Consider the following 20,004-nt stretch of genomic DNA (forward strand, 5'->3'; position numbering starts at 1 on the left):
GAAGAAGAGGTTGCTGGTAGGGAGAAAAAGAGACCCTACACGCATGCTCGCATCGTTGCGGAACTGCGAAGAATATCGTCGCCTTCCATTTGCAACTCTTCCCCTCCAGGAGCGAGGATGGGAGATTCGGCACAATGTACACCCGGGCTTCCACCTTATACGTATCGATGTGAAGTCTTTTAAGTGCATTTGTTTCTTTTGCTATCTAATTCTCTTTTCCTGGAGGAACACTGTCCACCATCCCTATGGGATAAGTCTTGCTACTTCCAGTCCTGCTGGATAGCATCGTTGGCCGAAGGCATCGATGCTGATGTTATGCTAATAGGTTGAGCTAATTTCTTTAACGTATAGTGCTGGTTTTTTTGTTTGCTTGTTTGCAGTCGCACACACAAAACGATGGCCATTCGAAATGGCTTGTCCTTGGTGTTGGCGGAGTCATTAGATATTGCAATGCTGAATATATGTATCCTGGAGTGTCTATGGAGATTCGCAGCCATCCCGGTCATGGTTGTCCCAGCGGTGCTTTTTTAAGAGGCAAAGTGGGCTCTCTGGGTTTTCTTTGAAGACGAAGCTCAGAGTTGAAGAAGCTTCTGAGAAGCGAGACGTCTTCAAAGAAAATCCAGGAAGTCCACTTTGCCTTTTGAAAAAGCACCTTTGGAACAGGTGTCCTGGAGGGAAACAAAAAGTGATTATTCCTTCTTCACTTGCCTATGGAAAACAGGGCTATGGTAAAATATGACTAAATATGAACATATTTTTATTGCATAATTTGGCAATAAATCTGCCTGCTCACCTTATGGTATAAATAAAGCCGTTCAAGAAAACAGTGGGGTGGGGGAAGAGAAGGCTAAGAGGCAACTCTCCCAAAGTATGATCGGTGCTTCACCTTTCGCCGCCTCCGCGGAAAAAGAAATCGCACTCACGAGGCAGCAAGAGACTACAACCCGTCTCATCCTATCCAGGTGTAATAAACCGCCCTCCCTCGCTTTAAATGAACGAGAAAACGGCCTAAAAAGTCCAAAGGCCCCACCCTTTCTCTAGTCTAGAAAAAGGGGGCGGGGGCGGGGGGGGGGGCAAAGAAACAAGCGCAAGGCACACCTACGCCTTTTACGTACCCGCCGGAACAGGGCAAAACAGCGAAGGGGCCTTTGCGTAGGAGGAGGAGCCTTGGCCGTGCCCCTCTCGGCTCCCGTGACGTCGAACAATGCTACTGTAGTGCCACGCAGCCAGACGACCAGATTTGCAACTATGGCTTTCCGCGCGGGACTCTGCTTTCTGCTGCAGGCGTTTGCTCTCCTCCTCCTTCCGTCCTACGGGCAGAAGGCAGAGGGTCCCCCTGCAGAAGATGTCCAGATAGAAATCTTGCACGTCCCCGAAGTCTGTGAGCCCAAGAGCAAAAAGGGCGATCTACTCAATGCCCATTACGATGGTTTCGTGGGTAGTAATAAGACCAAGTTTTATTGCAGGTAAGTTTGTGGTGGTGCATTCTCTTTTGAACTCTCACCTCTCTCAGCTTCCTTTAGAATCTAAGATGATAAAATGCAGCTTTGGCTGATCTTCTGGCAGTGTCACAGTTTGGTTACTATCACAAAGTTTCCTTACTCAGTTGCATAGATGTACTCGAAGACAGTTGTAGTAATATTTAGTTCAGCTGCTTTCCAAAGGTTTATGCCCCAAGTACTGCAGCTTCAAATGGTAACTGATCCTTTCTTGATCAATGGAAGATGCAGATGTTCTCAGCATACTTTGATAAAAAGCTATATTGCCCTGTATGCATATCTTGTACATCACCTAACTCCCCTAAAAGAAATTAATTACATTACCTATTAGAAACATCCGTAAACCAACATACAAGCCCGGGGAACACTAAAACCTTGATTGAGTTGTGCACTATGTATGCCAAAAGATTGCCAACTCTCTTGACTTAATATGATTTGGTGCTAAATTGCTCAAATCCATAGATTAGGAATAGTATGGTTTTCAACTGGCATCACCAGCAGATGTTTGCCTTTAATTACAAAAAGCATGTACATGAAATATGCTAGAATAGATAGATCCCTTTCTTCTGCTTTTGATGCACTTTCATCAGACTGGGGAAACTATTGGTGGATCCTTCCTAAAGTATCTTATTGTATCTTCATTTGCTTCAAGTGACCTCAGTAATACTGAGGATCTCTGCCATTAACAGAGATTTAAGTTGATTTTTAATAATTAAGGCCTATCTGTCATGAAGGTTACATGAAGTGAAAGCAGTAACGAGATTTTGAGTATGCAAGTGAACCAGGAAAGCCTCTTGCATTATTGGGTCCACGTGTAAAAAGTAGCACTGATGATATTATGCTAATATGTTGAGCTAATTCCTTAAAGTACACCGTTTCTTTTCTTTGCAGTCGCACACAAAACGATGGCCATCCAAAATGGTTTGTCCTTGGTGTTGGCCAAGTCATTAAGGGCTTAGATATTGCAATGATGAATATGTGTCCCGGAGAGAAACGAAAAGTGATTATTCCTCCTTCACTTGCCTATGGAGAAAAGGGCTATGGTAAAATATGATTAAATATGAATTCCTTTCCTTTTTATTGCATCATTTGGCATTCAGACCAAAGAAGATTATTGATATGCCAGAGCATATCATTTTTACATACCAGTAACACAACTTTTCCTCTTTTTTTTCATCAGCATTTTTTTCTGTAAATGTTACTTATCCATCAGCAATTATGGAATGATAGTGACACTGAGGAATGGCTGCTTACTCTCAGGTTCTTTGCATTGTCATTTAACATTGTTATATATATTATTTAGTAATATTGTTATTGGTTGCAAAATGTAAAAGACCCAGAGTGCAATATATTTACCCAGAATGAGCCAAAGGACCTGGCAGCCTAAAATAACAAGGGGAGAAAGAAAGGAAGATAAACTGTCCTTAGGGCACATTTTCTTCTAAATTGGAGAGGCCACTGAGAGTCACTCCCTTAAAACCAGTAATAACTTAATTTCCATAGCCATGTCACTGCATTGTGATCCTTCAAGAGATATTATGTAAGAACGCATGAGCATTGTTGGAAACTAATGATGATTCTTTTTTCAGGCAGCAAATGAAGGAAGTATTTCCCCCCCCCCCCCCCAACCTACAATCTGCTTGTTCTCTATCAGAGCATACTCCTGCATGCTGGGCAAAGATGGCCTAGTTAAGAATGTCAAGAATGCATGTGGCTTTTTGCTTCTTTCCAGGGTATTCCTGTGGTATGTATTGCTCTTGGACTTGCTAGTGACTGAATTCTTTTATTAGGCTTTGCCACTAAATCTTGAAATGGAAGGGAGGGGAAATATAAGTAGTTTATTGTGGCTGCTGCATGTGGTTTTAAAAAAATGACAAGATAATGATCATTGAAATCCCCCAATTTTGTGAAATTGTCCTCAACTAGTATATAGCAGGACCCACATGCACAACTCTCTAAAGGTTCAGTTCAAGTACCTCAAATACTTGTTGCTTATATTGGTGTTCTTTCATAATTGGCCAACCTGATGTATTGTGGGTAAGGTTCAGATTTGTAGAGTGCTCAATGGGCAGCAGTGTAGCTGTGACAGGCCTAAATGGCACTCACAATTTAAGCATCTATGCATTCAGTCTTTAGTGAGATTGTCACAAGATGTGGCTATTTCTAAATGCACATGAAATTTTTGCCAATCTACCTTTATACATAAAGGGAATTGTGTTATTCTCTTCTTGTTTATTCACAGTGAATTCTCCACATGACTTTTTATTTCAAAACTGTTTATGATGAAGAACATATTTTAATTTTTAGTCTTCAGAGCTATATATAGGGTCTCCAGAATAAATTCTCAGGTTACGGAATGTCAAATCTAATCCCTGTGACCCAACTTTTATACAACTCTTAGTTGTATAAGCAATGCCTGCTACATTTCAGGCAAAAGTGTTTCCTAGCCCTAGAAAAGGAACCAAGCCATTTTGAATTTAGACACTTTGAATGGGTTCCCCCACTACGAAGAAGGGGACTAGCTCCTTCCTCTAATGACTAATTGCATGTGCATGGCTTGTGAATCTAATTCTGGAAACTCCCTCAATAATAGTGTTAGTGTTATTCATGTTTTATTTCTGTGAACCTGCTAAATCTTACATATCCCATTTTGATGTCCATCTTCCTTTTCTGAGGTCCTTTTGTCTTTCTTGAAATGTTAATGTTTTCTTGCTGAAACCTGTCTCCGATATTCCTAAAACTCCACAAGGATGAAGTTAGTTTCTGATTTGCCAGTGCTATTTGGTGCAGACATAGACCTCATGTCATAGTCAAAGCAGTGAGTGCACCACCAAGCATCCAATCCTGCCATTTACTGTCCTCCATTGGCACTACAAAAGGCTTCAGGATGAAGACTGTGCACTGGGTCCTGTTCATTGGCATTGTGTCTTTGATGATGGAGGATTGAGTGGTTCCACAAAGTGGTTCCACAAAGCACTTCCCTTGATGTACAATTCATCAGTACCACATTGCTAAAGAGCTGTAGATGTATGGTGGTCTGTGGTTAAAATGGTCAGACATCAGTATGTGCATTTCCTATAACTTTCCTGTTACATTCTTAGAACTAGCAAAGATTCCACCCAATGCAACACTGATCTTCGAAATTGAATTGTATGCAGTAACTAAAGGACCACGAAGTGTTGAAACATTTTCTCAAATAGACCTGGATAGTGACAAAAAGCTTTCAAAGGAAGAGGTATGAAGAATACTATTCTAAGTCATTTAATTAAAGCATTTCATTAGTTTTACATAATCAATTATTGAAGTATTGTGGAATAAATGTATGAACCACTCTCTTTATATAATAACTTTTTCTAATTTATTTATTTTTGTTATTCTTTTCGTAGAAAGGGATGCCTGGATCATCACTAGTTCAATTAGTTTGTTCACTTTTGATGTCTGTTATAATAGAGTAGAAAATGCTAATTCTCATCAGTCCTCCAAGGTTGCTTGAATTAGGTGTTGCTTTAAAGCTGGGTAGACAAGTTGTTACTCTGGATATCAGTTCCCAACTTTCATTATTAGTCATGATGACTAAATCAGAGTTCAACAATTTCTGGAAGGTTGTATATTGTCCATCCCTGTCTTAAAACCCCTATCTGGAACTCAGGTTCAACTCCTAGACTCTTTGACATTAGCCATTCTTTGGGGAACAGAGAAGTAAAAGCTGTTTGCTTCTTGAATTGTGCTCCCCAACAGTGTCTCTTTCAAATCAGGAGACCTATAACCAATTCCTGCCAGAGAGGAAAGACAACGTGGGAAGATAGTGAGCAGGGGAACAAGGAGTATACAGATAATTTCCAATTTATGACTGGTCACTTAATGACCATCCAAAATTACGATGGCCAGAATGGGTACTTTATGATGTATAAAGCACTCCTGACCAGAGGTGGTATTCAGCAGGTTCTGACTAGTTCTGGAGAACTGGTAGCGGAAATTTTGAGGAGTTCGGAGAACCGGCAAATACCACCTCTGCCCGGAGATTTTACTGTATGCCACGCCCACAGAACTGGTAGTAAGTCACTTGAACAAATTTCAGCTCACTTTTACAACTGGTTACACCAGGGGTCTTCGAACTTGACAGCTTTAAGACTTGTGAACTTCAACTTCCAGAATTCCTCCTCCAGTCATGTTAGCTCAGGAATTCTGGGAGTTGAAGTCCACAAGTCTTAAACTTGCCAAATTTGAAGACCCTTGGGTTAAACAGTCCCACAATCTCTTGACTGAAATTTGCCACACTTTTAGCAGATTTCAGTCAAATACACCCATTTACAATTGCATTTTCTTAATGACCATGGATTCACTTAATAACTGGTTGATTCACTTAATGATCTCTGCAACCTGTTATAAAATCAGGTCCGGTTATGTGCATGTCTCAACTTAATGATCATAAGGACTTATCCAGTCCCAATTGCAGTAATAAGTTAAGGATTATCTATATTGTTGCATTTATGGCAAAACCCAAGCAATTCTCTTCCTGTCCCTGCCTTGTTCAGCTTTGCCAGAAAATATAATCAGACCAGTGAATCTCTCTCTCAGATGAGTTAGTTTACCTGAGACTCTTTTTGCTTTCCTGGTAGAAGAATCTGTTTTGCTTCCTCTTTAACAGTGACATTTTTTGGATTTATCCTTTATGCAAAACAAGCAGTTTGGAAAAATCCTCCTTGATTATAAGTTGCTGGTGGTTTGTATTAATGATCACTGCCAGCAAAATGGAACCTTCTGGAAGAACAGATTCTACCAGAATCAACCCCTTGCTCTAGCCCTGCTCTGTTTCCTAATAATATTTTCCAGAGGATTAAAGGTGCAAGTGTGAAGTCAGCAAGTAAAACTTTTGTTTTGTAAGTTATATTTTAAAATATACTAATGCTTGTCTTCTTTTTATGTAGTATTTTGATTTTCAGTAGTTGATTGTCAGCCTATTGGGGTTCACATACAAAAGGGTTATTTATATGCTCCCCATCTTGCTATTTAAAGGGGCTCTGGGTGGCTTACAATACAATAAAAATAGAAATATAAAACAATTATAAATATAAGAGCAAGTTATTATTGTTAGGAATATGTGAGGAATTATTGTTGTTTTTAATTCCTTTAGATAAACCATTATTTGAAGGAAGAATTTGAAAGAGATGGCAAAAAACGCGATTCTTCTGTTCAAAATAGTATTTTGGTAGATATATTTAAAAAGAATGACCATGATGGTGATGGCTTCATATCTGCCAAAGAATACAATGTCTACCAGCATGATGAACTATAAAAATATATTATTCAAATGTTACTTTATGGACTTGGGTGATCTTGCAGTTTTCATGGGTCATGGAGCGTGGAGTTCCGCAGACATCACAACTGGATGACTTGGTTATACTCCTCTTCCTAAACAAGTCTTGGTAGATTGGTTTCGCTAGGATTTATCCACAGAGAAATATAGCCACATTTTAAAGTCTTTTTGTGTGTGTTACATACCAGTTGATGTACATTTCACTGTGGTAATTTTTATACTTTTGTATTGAGATTAAACTTTGTTTCAATTACGGTCCTATACACTGCAGCAAAAATAAAAACTGAAAATGGAGTATAATTGGTACACTTCCTGAACAAAAGAGAAGACTCATAAAGTATGCAAGAATTTCTAGGATATATATCTCTGGAGCTAACATTCCCCAATAAATAAATATTTCCAAATCTAAGTACATGCTGTGACATTTTTAGATTTTAAAAAAATCTATTTTAAGATTTTAACTCAGAAGTGTACATATCTTCACTATGTAGATCAAAGGAAATCCTAGAATATAAATTTTGGAAAGCGGTTTTGTTAAATTATTCTAATTGATATTTATTTATTTTTATATTTATTTTTATAACTAGAAAAATCACTTTTAAAACCATAGATGCAAATAAAAGACTTTGTGGTTCTGCCTTTTTGCAGTCAAAATTCACAAAGCTTAATGGCACAATCAAACCTAGTTCGGATACCAAATTGGACCCAGAATAAGTTAGTTGCATTTAAATTTCACTGAAATCAAGGTGAAAAGATAGCTATGACTTAGCTAGTTCCATTGGTTTTACAGGGAACAAAGTACAATTAACCTTGGAGCCAGCCCTTAAACATTTATCAGAACTCTACTTCATTCTTTTGTGCCAGAGATCAAAACAAGGCACTGCATGAAGTCGCACAAATTTTTGTCCATTAAAAGAACATTCAAGGCAACCATAAACAGTTTCCCTTCTGGAATTCCCCATACCGCATAAAGAACAACGACCTTTAGGAATGTGGTTATTAAGCAAATTCACTCGTACGTGGGCTCCTTCTCTGAAATAGTTTGTTGAAATGTCAGTCATGCTTGCTGTTTTTTCATAATAATCTGCAAAAAGGTCATCTAAATAATTATCTGAATGGACAATGATATCCATCACCCTTTTATCTGTAAGAAAGCAGACAGGCACAAAGAAGAAAGATTACTAAATTCAAGTGGCACATTACATGGTTACACAATAAAATAGCTGCAAAAGACACTTCAATTTAGAGACTGCATTAATCATTATGTAATTTATCAGTATTATTCCACGCTCACTATTAATAGAATAATTTTAGTTGCTTAATAGTGCCATTATGACATCTCACTCAAATGTAATCAATAATTTTTACTTTTTTTTTCCTATCATGAACACAGATGGGAACAAAAATATACATATGTGTCACTTAAACATTCATTTTAGTTACTAGAAATTCTTAGAATTTCTGCATCAAGATAATCTGAAGGTGGGTTCATTTTGTTCTATGAATACTTAACATAAACTATGATTCCTCTAGATACACAATAACAGAAATTAAACTTGCCACTTTTTTACAGAATGGAAAATATAAAGAGAAGAGTTGTATCATATTTAACCTTCACATCTTCAAAGCAGCTAACTGCACTCTGGCCAATATTTTAACTGGGGATTTTTATTTTATACATTTTATGCTGCTTCATTAGGTCAGATATTGAATATATGTAAAATTTCTTCAATGATTATATCATCTTAAACTGGATCAGAGAACTGATTGCAGGAAATTGGGAATATCTGGATTACACTACGTTAAACTTTAAATACCGTAATATAGCTATAATATTTTGTTGCTGAACATTGAAAGATGTCTCCCTAATATAGAATTTATCATGAAGTAAACTCAATTATGTTAATTAAAATATATGCACTGTGCTTATTTTGAAATCCAATTATTTTACTTGGTTCCATAATAGTCTTCCTGTTCTGATTAAAAAAAAACTATTCTCAGAATAGTTGGAAATGTAAACAAAAGCAAGGAACATATTATACGTGGTGGACATGCCCAGTAGCAAAAAAATATTGGATGATAATAAAATGGATAGAGGAGATAACTAAGCAACAAATAGAGTTAAAACCAGAGATATTCTTACTAGGTGTAATAACAGGAAAATATGACAAAAAAACACAATATCTAATGCAACATTTAATAACAGTGGCTAGAATAGTTTATGCGCAAAACTGGAAAAATGATATTATGCCCTTGGAAGAAAGTGTGCTAAAGAAAGTATTAAAGTGTGCTGAGATGGACAGGTTGACAATGAAATAAAAGAGAAGAAACTAAATATTATTTGATTTGGAATGCATGGTATAATTGGCTAAATAGCAGATTTAAAGATAAATAAAGAATATGAAATAGTATAACAATAAGAAATATATATGGTAGATATTATAGTGAAACAAAATATATAAAGGAGTATAAAAATGTACATTTAGTTAAAATCTATGTAAAAAGTATATATATTGATACCGAAGCATTGCAATGAATGGAAACTGGTAAAATAAGGAACTTTAATAAAAAATTATTTAAAAAAACTATTCGCACTGCTATTAAACGCTGATAACATCTTTAAATTAATCAAAGAAATGTAAATAAATATTAAACATCATACTTCGATGAAACAGATTTTTCCTTAATTTAGTCAACGAAAATGATCTTGATGGTTCTTTTTCAAATCCTCCTTTTGATTCTGGAGCAACACAAAGTTCTGGGAGAAAAAGTATTTGAAATAGTGTTACTCAAATGTATCAAAAAAATTAATGAGAATAAAGACAACAAATAAAGACATTTCATTTGTTTTATAACCAAGATATTACAGATAAGGTAAAAGTATTGAATTATTAGGAAATGATACAATAGTTATAGGAAGGGTGATTCAGGAATGGACATTTGGACTTGGAAGCAGATTTCTTTGCTAGACCAGATACCCCAAAGGGTTTCTAATAATTTATATAAAGGAAGTCTGATAAACTTACATGATAATGAATACAAATCTACATTTTTTTTGAATACAGTACGGATATTGTGTCCCATCTTTTCTTTTCACCTCTTTTGATCTTTTCATTTTAAACTCTCAACTTTGGCAGCTTGAAGATTTGTGGACTTCCAGTTCCCAGAATTCCTCAGCCAGCATACTGGCTGAGAAATCCTCTGAGGTGAAGTCCACACATCTTCAATCTACCACTGTGGAGAAATAATGTTCTAAGCCAGGGGTGTCAAACTCACGTCATCACGGCAGCGTCACGTGACGTATCGGGACTTTCCCCCCCTTCGCTAAACGGGGGGCAACACATGATGCATCCAGGCCACAAGTTTGACACCCCTGTTCTAAGCTATGCAAAAATTCACCCCCTAGATTCCAGATAAAGCTGCTGGAATGAAAAACATGTACTGAAGATAAAATAATGGCAATCATTCTTTTTTAAATTTAGATAGCTTTGAATCAAAAGAGAAAAATGGGGACAGTACAATTGACTCCAGGGTGCAGATTTCTCTCCCCAATGTACAGAAAATGGTTTTGCTCTGTGGCACCATGTGTTGTTTTTTTTTCCTTTTGGACTGCTCAGTATTTGAATTTGAGTAAAATACAAGGAAATATAAAAATATATCTTTTTAGCCTCTAGTACTATGCTAAAAACAATAGATAAAGAATCTCAGAGGAAACCAGACACAAGAATGAAAAAAAAAAAACAATGCAGAGAATTTGAATGTACCCAGCCAGAAAAGAGAATGATACAAAAATCTCTTAAGCATCAGATTTTACAAGTATCTCAATTTGAACATTCCTGCTTGATAACATGATTTCCTATTGCTACCTGCCAACAGCAGTAACTAAGTAGTGGCTGCAACGTAATGTCCCTTGTTCATTCCACCCACACTGCACTTATTTGCTTTTGGGTATGGCTTGGGAAAGGAGCAGAATATGCAGAAGGAACAACGAATCCAATCCCTCATTGCTGATAGATGACAGTAACTGGAGACGTGTGATGTTTTTCAGCCAGACTACAGATTCCGTTAGTAGTGCAACCATCAGTCTGATATATTGTATCAGAGCACTACTTAATACCCCATTAGCTAAGTAACTGTTAGATAACTATTGAACTGGGCAGCAATAGATAAATAGCAAACATGGAGTTTTCATATGAATATTACATGAATGTGTTGCTCAACCTGGACTCAAACTGTTAAGGACAATAGCATTTCTTTTAGGTTAATTACCTTAATTTGTATGTTGTTTTATTTTTATCAGTTTAACTGGTAAGCTATCTAGCCCATCTTATTACTGGGCAGTATTACAGTCTCTATCATGAGTCTAATAAAATGAAGCTTGCATTTCTTTTAGAACAAAATAATGTTACTAGCTAGTTCTACTTTGCAATTCATTCTCTTTTGCTGTTTCCCAAACAGCTTTCTTGCTATGCCAAACTCCAGTTTAGCTGGGAAAAAAAATACAGACAAGGAGGAAGAAGCAATGATCAGATGAACAGAAGGCATAGAAGAGTTTACTTTTCCTCACCTATGTAACCTTTTTATATAAAAGTCACCTCCTTATTTCATAAAAGCAAGAAACGTAATTGTCTCCGACTAAATTGAAATTATTGATAAATGTTTCTGCATGTCATATTGCAGCTATGGAACTATGCAAAATAAGATTATCAGGTTGTATCTTACATTTATATTGTGAGGTAAAAAAATGGGTATAAAACAGAATATTCAACCTTAGTCTCTGAAAAAGAATAACCTGGATCATACTAGCAATCGAGAATGCAGGCCAAATAGTACTTACCAAAATTACCATCCAGGCGAATATAAAGCTCAAATATGCTAAATGCAATTGTTGTATGTGCAGGAAAGACAATTGCTTTGTCACACCCTTTATAATTATGTTCATCGATAATATGAAACTAATTGGAAAAGAAACATATTGCATTAATATTTCTCTTAAAATGATAGGATCTGAATAATATAGTACAATATAAGTTCTAGAAAGGAAAGTATATTTTCCAGTAAAACTCTTTTTCAAGGGAAATAGCATCATCCTTGTCACCATTACCTAAAATTCTAATAAACCAAGGACAAAGGACAAATAATCCAATGAATATAGCATGATTAAAATGTCTAAAGCACAAATCAGGTAAATCTGATCAACTGTTTGTACTCAGATTGAACCCTAGTAATCCCTGGGTTCAATTTCAATTTCAAATTTGTGACACATTCATGGGCACAACTCAAAGAAGCACTTGCTTAAGGAATGGGTCAGAAAGAGAAGTGACAAAGACTGTTCTTGAAGGCAAGAGAATCACATGCATGCATCAAAAACTCCTTCAAAGCATATAAATGAATTTCAATGATTCGCTTAACTGGATAAATTTGCACTGATTTCAGAGTCTGAAGATCTTAAGTGGATTAACAGTGGATTAATTTTTGCGTATATAGAACAGAGGTGGGGAACTATGGCCCCTTTATGACTTATAGACTTCAACTCCCAGAATTCCTGAGCCATCATGGCTTGCTCAGAAATTCTGCAAGTTGAAGTCTACAAAAGGGCCATAATTCCCCACCCCTAATATGGATTGACTAGATCAGCTATACACTTTGGGGTAAATGGCAACATTTCATCATTCTTTATTTCTACTAAGAGCAGTTAAATTAGAGTTGATTTAGCTGGAGGTTTTTTTTTCTGTAAATCTTATTTAAATGATTATTAAAATGTGTAGAAGATGACTTTGTAATAAATCAATACAGAATGATGCACTTGCCTTTGGGAGGATGTCAAAAAAAGTGAAGATGCTATGCCCAACCATGTGATCAAAGCTATGACCATTTTCTCCTGCCTGCAACATGCACAACACATGTAAAAAGGGGGTGGGTGGAACTTAAATCACATGATTGAGATCATCATCTTGATTATTTTGATTCTCCTCATGGATGCCTATTTAAAGCCAAAGTATTCAATATACGCGAGCGATTTTGAAATGCATGCTCACTTACTCTCATTGTGTCACCTCTCATACCAGCATGAACAGAGAGAGAACACTGTCGAGTTGTTCGAATACTCTCCATTACCACACAGAGAACCGTTCTACTACTCTCTCGTGACTGACGGACAAGGCAGTGTTCGAAATCCACTTTTCTAAAATCACAAAGAAATAATTATAATATCTCAAGTCTCACTTATTGGATTTGGGTAATATTCGTAGTTCTCAAAACTCATGCAGAGCGGTATAGGCATAAAGTAAGCAAGACCCTCAAGGTAATAAGAAAAACGTTCATACTAACCTACTAGTTAATTCTTTGAGCAAAGTCGGTACCTCAACCTCATGCTTAGTTACAATACCGAAAGAAGCCTTCACTGCAAGGGAATCTGACCCAGCAGTACTGACCCCAGAAGAGTTCATGATGTGATTTCCTTGCTTGCCATTAAGGGCTACATCAGATTTGTCTTCATAATTTAGTAATTGATAAGATGAAATACCTAAGGGGAAAGATGGTTTATTGGTGTCTTTAAAAACATCATATTCTTCTATATTAAGAGATAATAGACTTAGTGAACAAATAAAACCACTAAATAAAACTTGGAATCTTCAGATGAACTCCAGATTATATTATCCTAGAAAAGGCTTACTTGTTTTTTCTTTTTCTGAACACACTTACACACACACAAAATGAAGGTTCCAATATATTTATCTCATTCCTTTTCAGAGCATATGCTTTGCCATGGTATGCAAAATATGTCATTTCTTATGACACAAAGGTTTTTCACTGTCATCATCCCAAACTGCAAGCAACAACAGTCCTTCTCTATAGAATCAAATAAGATTTCATGATATGGCAGGTTAAAATGTTTGTATATGAATCACAGAATGCGTACAGAGATAAAAAGTTTTGGATTCCATCCAGACTCAGCTAAGGTATACTTCCTTCTTGCTTTAATTGCAGTGGCATCAAGTCGTAACTCATTTCAGGTGAGCCCTATGGATTACTAAAAACTCTCTACAAGATTGTGAGTATGTGTGATCTGAGGTTAACCTTAGGTTTTTGTCTGTGTTTTAGACTCGGGCTAAACTACCGTATTTTTCAGAGTATAAGATGTACTTTTTCCACCCCAAAAATGGGTGGAAATGTCTGTGCATCTTATACAGTGAATGTTGCCAAAGCCCCACCCACCCTCCAACCCCCACCCTTTGTCCTCTGCCTCCCAGCAATTTGCCTCCTTGCAGCAAACAGCAAACAGCACTTCAACACAGTCAGCTTCAACACAGCCTGATTAGCACAAGCAGCTGATTGTCAGTTGAATCAGCCTCCCAACGATCAGTTGTTTCAGCTGCAGGGATCACCATAGCCTATTGCCACTTCCACATGCCCCATTTTCGGCCTTCACGCGCCCCATTTTCCACCCATTCTGATCCCTTCTGCCTGGAACAGACCCAAAATGGTGCGTGCGGAAGCTGAAAATGGGATGCAAAGGCTGAAAATGGGGTGCACGAATGCAGCAATAGGCGAAGGCGATCCCTGCAGCCTGAAGCAGCTGATCATTGGGAGGCCGATCGATGTGGCCCTTTAACACTCTGCATCCTGGGACTCTGTGCTTGCTTCACATAGCTGTGCTCTGAATACCTTCTGCTTGTATAATAAATGTTATTAGCAGGATGTCGCTGTAGGAGATGGTGAAGTGTGCTCTCTTCTAGTAGCTTTACGAAGATATGAAAAATGCATTTCTGGCAAACTAAAAGCCTTTCCCTATCATTTATTTTCAGACCAAATTAAAACCTTAAAAGGCTGGGCAGCTAACATAAAAGGAAGAAACAGTGTTACAGGGAAATAGCACTATAATAGGGCCGAATTAAGTTATGAAAGAACAGAAATGTCACATTTCATTGGAGTTATAATAAAATGTATGAACTTGTGTAATTAAATATCAATGGTGCAGTATTAAGGATATCAGTTATAAAGTAAAATACTATCGAATTCAGTTAGGCTTATGTCTAAACAAATATACTAAAGTTCATATTGCAATGAGGTCACACAAAATGAATAAATGTTTTAATAACAAAAAGCAAATTCTTAAAATGTATTCCTCAGTTTTCCAACCCTGTAATGAATGCACTACCAAAAAAACCTTTTTAAATAAATTCTTAATATCAAGTTATTTGAATACACCCCCCACTCTTAACAATAGCTTTGCCTTTCCCCCAAGGCTGCTTTGCTTTCAATTTCGTTATTGTTGTTGTTGAGCAAATTATGCATAGTTTTATAAGCTTTGAAGGACTTCACAGGACTTACCTGCAGAAATTTCTTTCTCTCCTTGAAGAATGTCTTTTAGGCTGAATGGTGTTGATGTAAATTTTGACCTTTTAGAAAGAAAACAGTTTTTCTTTTTGATAACAAGGCTGAGAGGTTGATATTTATCAGCTTCACTGAGGCTACGGACAGGAACTAATCGACCTCCATCACCAACCTGCTTCACAAAACTTTTAGTAGCAGCAGCAAACATATTATACATACTTTAAAATAATAAAACTCTTATCGAACTCTTGCAATTTCCAAACCATACAGCCATATTTAAAAATTGATCAGTGCAGGTGGAAAAACTCTACTTTCTCCTAAAGTTGATTATATCTGAATGAAAGGGAAGCATTGGTATTATTCTAGTCATCCTTTTCCAGTGTATACTCAAGAACTCCTTTTCATTGTCCAGGTAGAGTCAAAATAATTAATAATAAATTAACAAAGTAAACTGATAGGACACAGTTAGAACAATACTCTTCTGTAGTACCATTCTAGCTTCTACGCCACTTTCACACAACATAGAAAATCTGCTATTTTTAATGCATTTAATTTTTAAAATGAATGTTACTCTAACATATATCATGAATGGGATTTCCACCTCTAATCTCTGTGTTCTTTTCTACCATGACACTAACTCAACCCAAATTTCCTTTGGTAGGGATTTTCAGTTTTAATGTGCATAATGTTGAAATCCCTGTACATCACAGTTCAACAGAGGAGCCTCATTTTTAGAATTTTTATGAAACTCTGGATATTTTCTGTCTGTATCCCACTCAGTTTTTCCCGTCCTTTCTTCAACCTTTCTTTCAGATTTAAATATAACAACCACACACAAAAATGACCAGCTTCCAAAATTATATCTTGCTTTATTTTCCATGTTAACCCAAGGATGCTTTTTCAGGAGGCAACTGGACTTCCTTGTTTTTCTTTGAAGACCTTCTCATCCAAGAAGCTTCTTCACAGCTCTGAATGGATGGTGGGGAATGGAAGGATTTATATTCCTTGCAGACAGATGGTCATTTGCATTCTTTTAGCTCAGGAATGTCAAACTCAAGGTCTGCGGGCCACATTAGATCTGGCCCATGGAGTTGCCCTGGAAACAGCAAAGGGAAGGTCCACGGTGCCTGGGCCCTGCCCAGGCCTACCAGGCACTAATCTACAACCCAGTGGCGGCCATCTGGGCCAGAAAGTGGTCAGCCTTAGATCCATGGTGGCCCCTCACCCCACCCCTGGAGTCCCTTGGGACTGTCCTCTCCTGCAGGTTGACTGCATTCTGCCCCTGTCTGCTCACTGTCTCCTATGCATATGGCCAGGGGGCAGGGCGAAGGCTGCTGGGCGGTCCTTCACTGGCTCCAGGGCAGCCCTGAGGTCGGATCCAAGGTAGGATGAAGGAACCAACATCGTCCATAGCCCAGGTGCCCTGCTCGCTCGTGTGTGCAGGCCTTACTGTTTGAGTGCAGGAACAAAGCCTTCAACTGAGTGAGGCCACGGAGCCAGGCCCCTCACACCTGCATCCAGCCTGCCAAAGCTGGCCATGCTGGGGGTGGAATAAAAGCCTGCGGACCCTACCTGCATGCAAATGGTGCATCTGCATTCAAATGGGATGCTTGGAAATGGAGCTATCTTTGCAGGCTGTGCCTCTGCTTTCTTCAGCTCAGATGGAGCCAGGGGACCCAAGATTCTGGTGGCAGCAGTGGGAGCTACCTGAGCAGCCATGATGCCCCCTCCCCAGCCAGCCAGCCAGCCTCACCTGACCTACTGCTCGCTTGGCTGGCCAGCTGGCTAGCACAAAGTCTCACTGCTCTTTTCCTCCTCCTCCTTGCTCAAGCAGCGGCGGTCTCTGAGGGACAACAGGGCCTCTGATTTCTCTTCTGATGTGGCTCATCAGGCTGGAATGCAGGTGTGAAAGTGCCTCCTCACTCAGTTAAAGTCTTCATTCCTCCCTTGAAACAGTAAAACCATCGTGGAATCGGAATTGGCCGGGCTCAGGAACCAATGCTGAGAAATGAGAGACCCTGTTGTCCCGCAGAGCCCGCTGCTGCTTGAGCAGGGAGGAGGACGAAAAGAAGAGTGGTGAGTCTGAGTCAGCTGGCAGGCCAGGTGAGGAGTAGATCAGACAGGGCTGGCTGGCTGGGGAGGAGAAATCATGGCTGCTCAGGTGGCTCACCCCTGCCACCAGCAGTTTGGGTGCCCTAGCTCCATCTGAGCTGAAGAAAGTGGAGGTGCAGCAGTGGGACTGGCCTCAAAGATAGCTCCATTTCCAAGTGTCCCATTTGCACGCAGACATGCCATTTGCATGCAGGTAGGGCCCACAGTACAAAGGTGTCTAACTCCTCCCCAAGCGTGATGAAGTCCAGCAGGCTGGATGAGGGTGTAAGGGGCCGGGCTCCACAGTGCCTCCTCATTCAGTTGAAGGCTTTGTTCCTGCACTCAAGCAGTAAGACCAGCCAGTGGTGGGATTGGAATAACTTAACAACCGGTTTTCTGGCTGGGTAGGCATGGCCGATGGGTCATGTGACTGGGTGGCTGACATCACTCATCACACCCAGCCCCACCTCCCAGTACTCGCCTCAGAGGCAGAGGTAGGATTCAATCAGTTGGGGCTAATCCCACCACTGGCTGCCCCTGCCCATTTTTCGGCCTGTTTTTGGCCGTTTTTAGGCCATTTCTGGCCATTTTAAGGCCATTTTCAGGCCGGTTTTTTTGGCTGTTTTGGAGCTGTTTTTTGGGTTGTTTTGGGGGCTGATATGGGGCCAGTTTTGGGACCATCTGAAAATAGCCCCAAAACAGTCAAAAAACAGGCCATAAAATGAACAGGGGCAGGGGCAGTCAGTGATGGATTTACCGGTTTGCCGAACTGTGCAGAACTTAACTACCAGTTCATATGAACTGGGTGGGCTCTGAGGCCTGCACACATGAGCAAGCAGCATGCCTGGGCCACAGATGGCGTTGTTTCCTGAGCCCTTCTGAAGCAACCCTCCCTGCTCCAACCACAGGGTGGATTGTTGAAGTAACTCTATCCATAGTGCATTTTAGTGGGCAGGTAGCATCCCTGCCATAGCGGCCACGGGAGGAGCAGGAGACTGGCACCATAAATACTTTTCACGTTGAGAATGAAACTTTCTAGGTTCCTGATTCTCTACAAGAGAGGATGGGTGCCTGAACCTGTGTGGCACTCAGGAGCATCCATTCTCAGCATGAAAAGCATTTCCAAACCAACTCTCCCCTCCGTCCCTCCAAGGCAAAGAAACAGCAGCAGAGAGGAGACAAATATTTGCAACGTAAGTGAGTCCGGTGTGACAGGAAGGGTGGGAGAAGCAGGAGGTACCTTAGTGGGTCAGAGAGGTCTTGAGGGCCTGCTCCATCACTAGCGCCCCCCCCCCCATGGCTTTCCCAATCCTGAGATACCTCATGTGCACTTAACAAAAGGTACATTAGATTAGCATTAGCAAATGTGTGTTATATTGGTATTCTTGAACTGTGAGTTCTTAGGAAAGTATCCCCTTCCTTGTGTGTTGCAAATAGCCATTTCCAGTGGAAAAAACAGGACAAAGCTAAGTGCAGCAAATATTTTCCTTTGCTATATTTCCAATTTGAATTGGACCATGGCAGGATTCCTGCAGGAGAGCCCATTTAAGGATTATGTATTAATAGAAAAGCAACTAACTTATTCAACTTATTGTTCCTTAATGCTAAACCTGTTGCACATAAAAAACAGAGGAGCTCTGATCAACTATCACAGCCACCATTTTGATAGTTTTGCTGTTCTGGAGGTCCCCCATGAAATGTAAGCATGGGATAAACTCAGCCTGGTTTGTTCTCAGTCTTTTAAGTGGCCACAAACTATTAGAAAAAGTGGCATTTGATCCCAAGGCGAGAAGACATTGAGAAATGTTTCACCTTTTGTATTTGAGCATCCAAGAAGGGACAGGGAAGGAGAAAGGGAAAGAGGAAAGACAAAGAAGGAAAGAGGGGAAGAGAGAAAGGAAGGAAAAAGAAGGTAAGAGGGGAAGGAAAAAGGAGAATGAAGAGGGAAGAAAAAAGAATGGGAAGGAAGGAAGGGATTTCCCCCCCCCCCCGGCATTCCCCGGCATGAGTGACGTCAAGCTGGCCATGCCCACCCCAGCCCCCCAAGGTCAATCACAACCCTAATGCGGCCCTTAACAAAATTAAGTTTGATATCCCTGATTTAGACTAGCATGTGGTATTAATACAGGTAATCCTTGACTTGCAACCAAAATTGAGCTCAAAGTTTCCATTGCTAAGTGAGACAGTTAAGTGAATTTTGCCAGTTATGGTATTGTGTTAGTAACTTAGTTGTTAAATGAATCGGATTTCCAAGTTGACTTTGCTTACCAGGTCACAAAGAGTGACCACATGACCCCAGAACACTGCAACTGTCATAAATATGAGTCAGGTGCCAAGTGTCTGATTTTTGATCACGTAACCATGGGGGTGGCTGCAAGAGTTCTAAGTGTGAACATCAATCATAAGTCACTTTTTTCAATGCCATTGTAACCGGTCACTAAATGAATAGTAAGTCGAGGACTACCTGTACTGAACAATACTACACCTTTGCAGTAAGTTATTCTCATCCTCAGCATAACCTACAATAGAGTTGTTATAGGCTTTCTCCAGTACGGCTGGAGTTAAGTAAGTCTGGTTTCCAACTTTCGATACTTTATTTATTTTTATTTTATTTATTTGTCAATTGTTTACGAGATAAGTAAAAGTATATACATAATTATGAATACATGAAATGAGTACATATAAGAAAAATAAAAGAAAAATAAAAGAAACAATAGGACAGGGACGGTAGGCACGTTGGTGCGCTTATGCACGCCCCCT

At 39.1% G+C, this 20,004-nt stretch overlaps 2 protein-coding genes across 2 annotated transcripts; one reads left to right on the top strand and one right to left on the bottom strand.

Moving 5' to 3' along the window:
• Position 1: 1 nt before the first annotated feature.
• On the top strand, positions 2 to 7,111 carry FKBP7 (FKBP prolyl isomerase 7). The gene is made up of 4 exons (XM_026696998.2): positions 2 to 1,466; positions 2,391 to 2,542; positions 4,601 to 4,734; positions 6,634 to 7,111. Exons 1-4 carry the CDS (start codon positions 1,249 to 1,251, stop codon positions 6,793 to 6,795), a joined length of 666 nt encoding a protein of 221 aa, XP_026552783.1. The 5' UTR covers positions 2 to 1,248; the 3' UTR covers positions 6,796 to 7,111.
• Positions 7,112 to 7,658: 547 nt separating this feature from the next.
• On the bottom strand, positions 7,659 to 15,473 carry PJVK (pejvakin). The gene is made up of 6 exons (XM_026696997.2): positions 15,151 to 15,473; positions 13,147 to 13,342; positions 12,859 to 13,000; positions 11,654 to 11,771; positions 9,479 to 9,574; positions 7,659 to 7,960 (listed from the first exon to the last, which is right to left on the bottom strand). Exons 1-6 carry the CDS (start codon positions 15,368 to 15,370, stop codon positions 7,659 to 7,661), a joined length of 1,074 nt encoding a protein of 357 aa, XP_026552782.1. The 5' UTR covers positions 15,371 to 15,473.
• Positions 15,474 to 20,004: the final 4,531 nt, after the last annotated feature.

Source organism: Pseudonaja textilis, chromosome 1 (genome assembly GCF_049901715.1).
Source record: "Pseudonaja textilis isolate UNSWEBS1 chromosome 1, rPseTex1.2, whole genome shotgun sequence".
Lineage (NCBI taxonomy): Eukaryota > Metazoa > Chordata > Lepidosauria > Squamata > Elapidae > Pseudonaja > Pseudonaja textilis.

Coding starts and splice junctions, on each gene's coding strand:
- FKBP7 (XM_026696998.2), top strand. CDS start 1,249: ATGGCTTTCCGCGCGGGACTCTGCTTTCTGCTGCAGGCGTTTGCTCTC. Junction 2,543..4,600: donor CTATGGAGAAAAGGGCTATG/GTAAAATATGAT, acceptor TTACATTCTTAG/AACTAGCAAAGATTCCACCC. Junction 4,735..6,633: donor AAAAGCTTTCAAAGGAAGAG/GTATGAAGAATA, acceptor TAATTCCTTTAG/ATAAACCATTATTTGAAGGA.
- PJVK (XM_026696997.2), bottom strand. CDS start 15,370: ATGTATAATATGTTTGCTGCTGCTACTAAAAGTTTTGTGAAGCAGGTT. Junction 13,001..13,146: donor CTCAAAGAATTAACTAGTAG/GTTAGTATGAAC, acceptor TTGTGATTTTAG/AAAAGTGGATTTCGAACACT. Junction 7,961..9,478: donor GAAAAATCTGTTTCATCGAA/GTATGATGTTTA, acceptor GCTTTCTTACAG/ATAAAAGGGTGATGGATATC.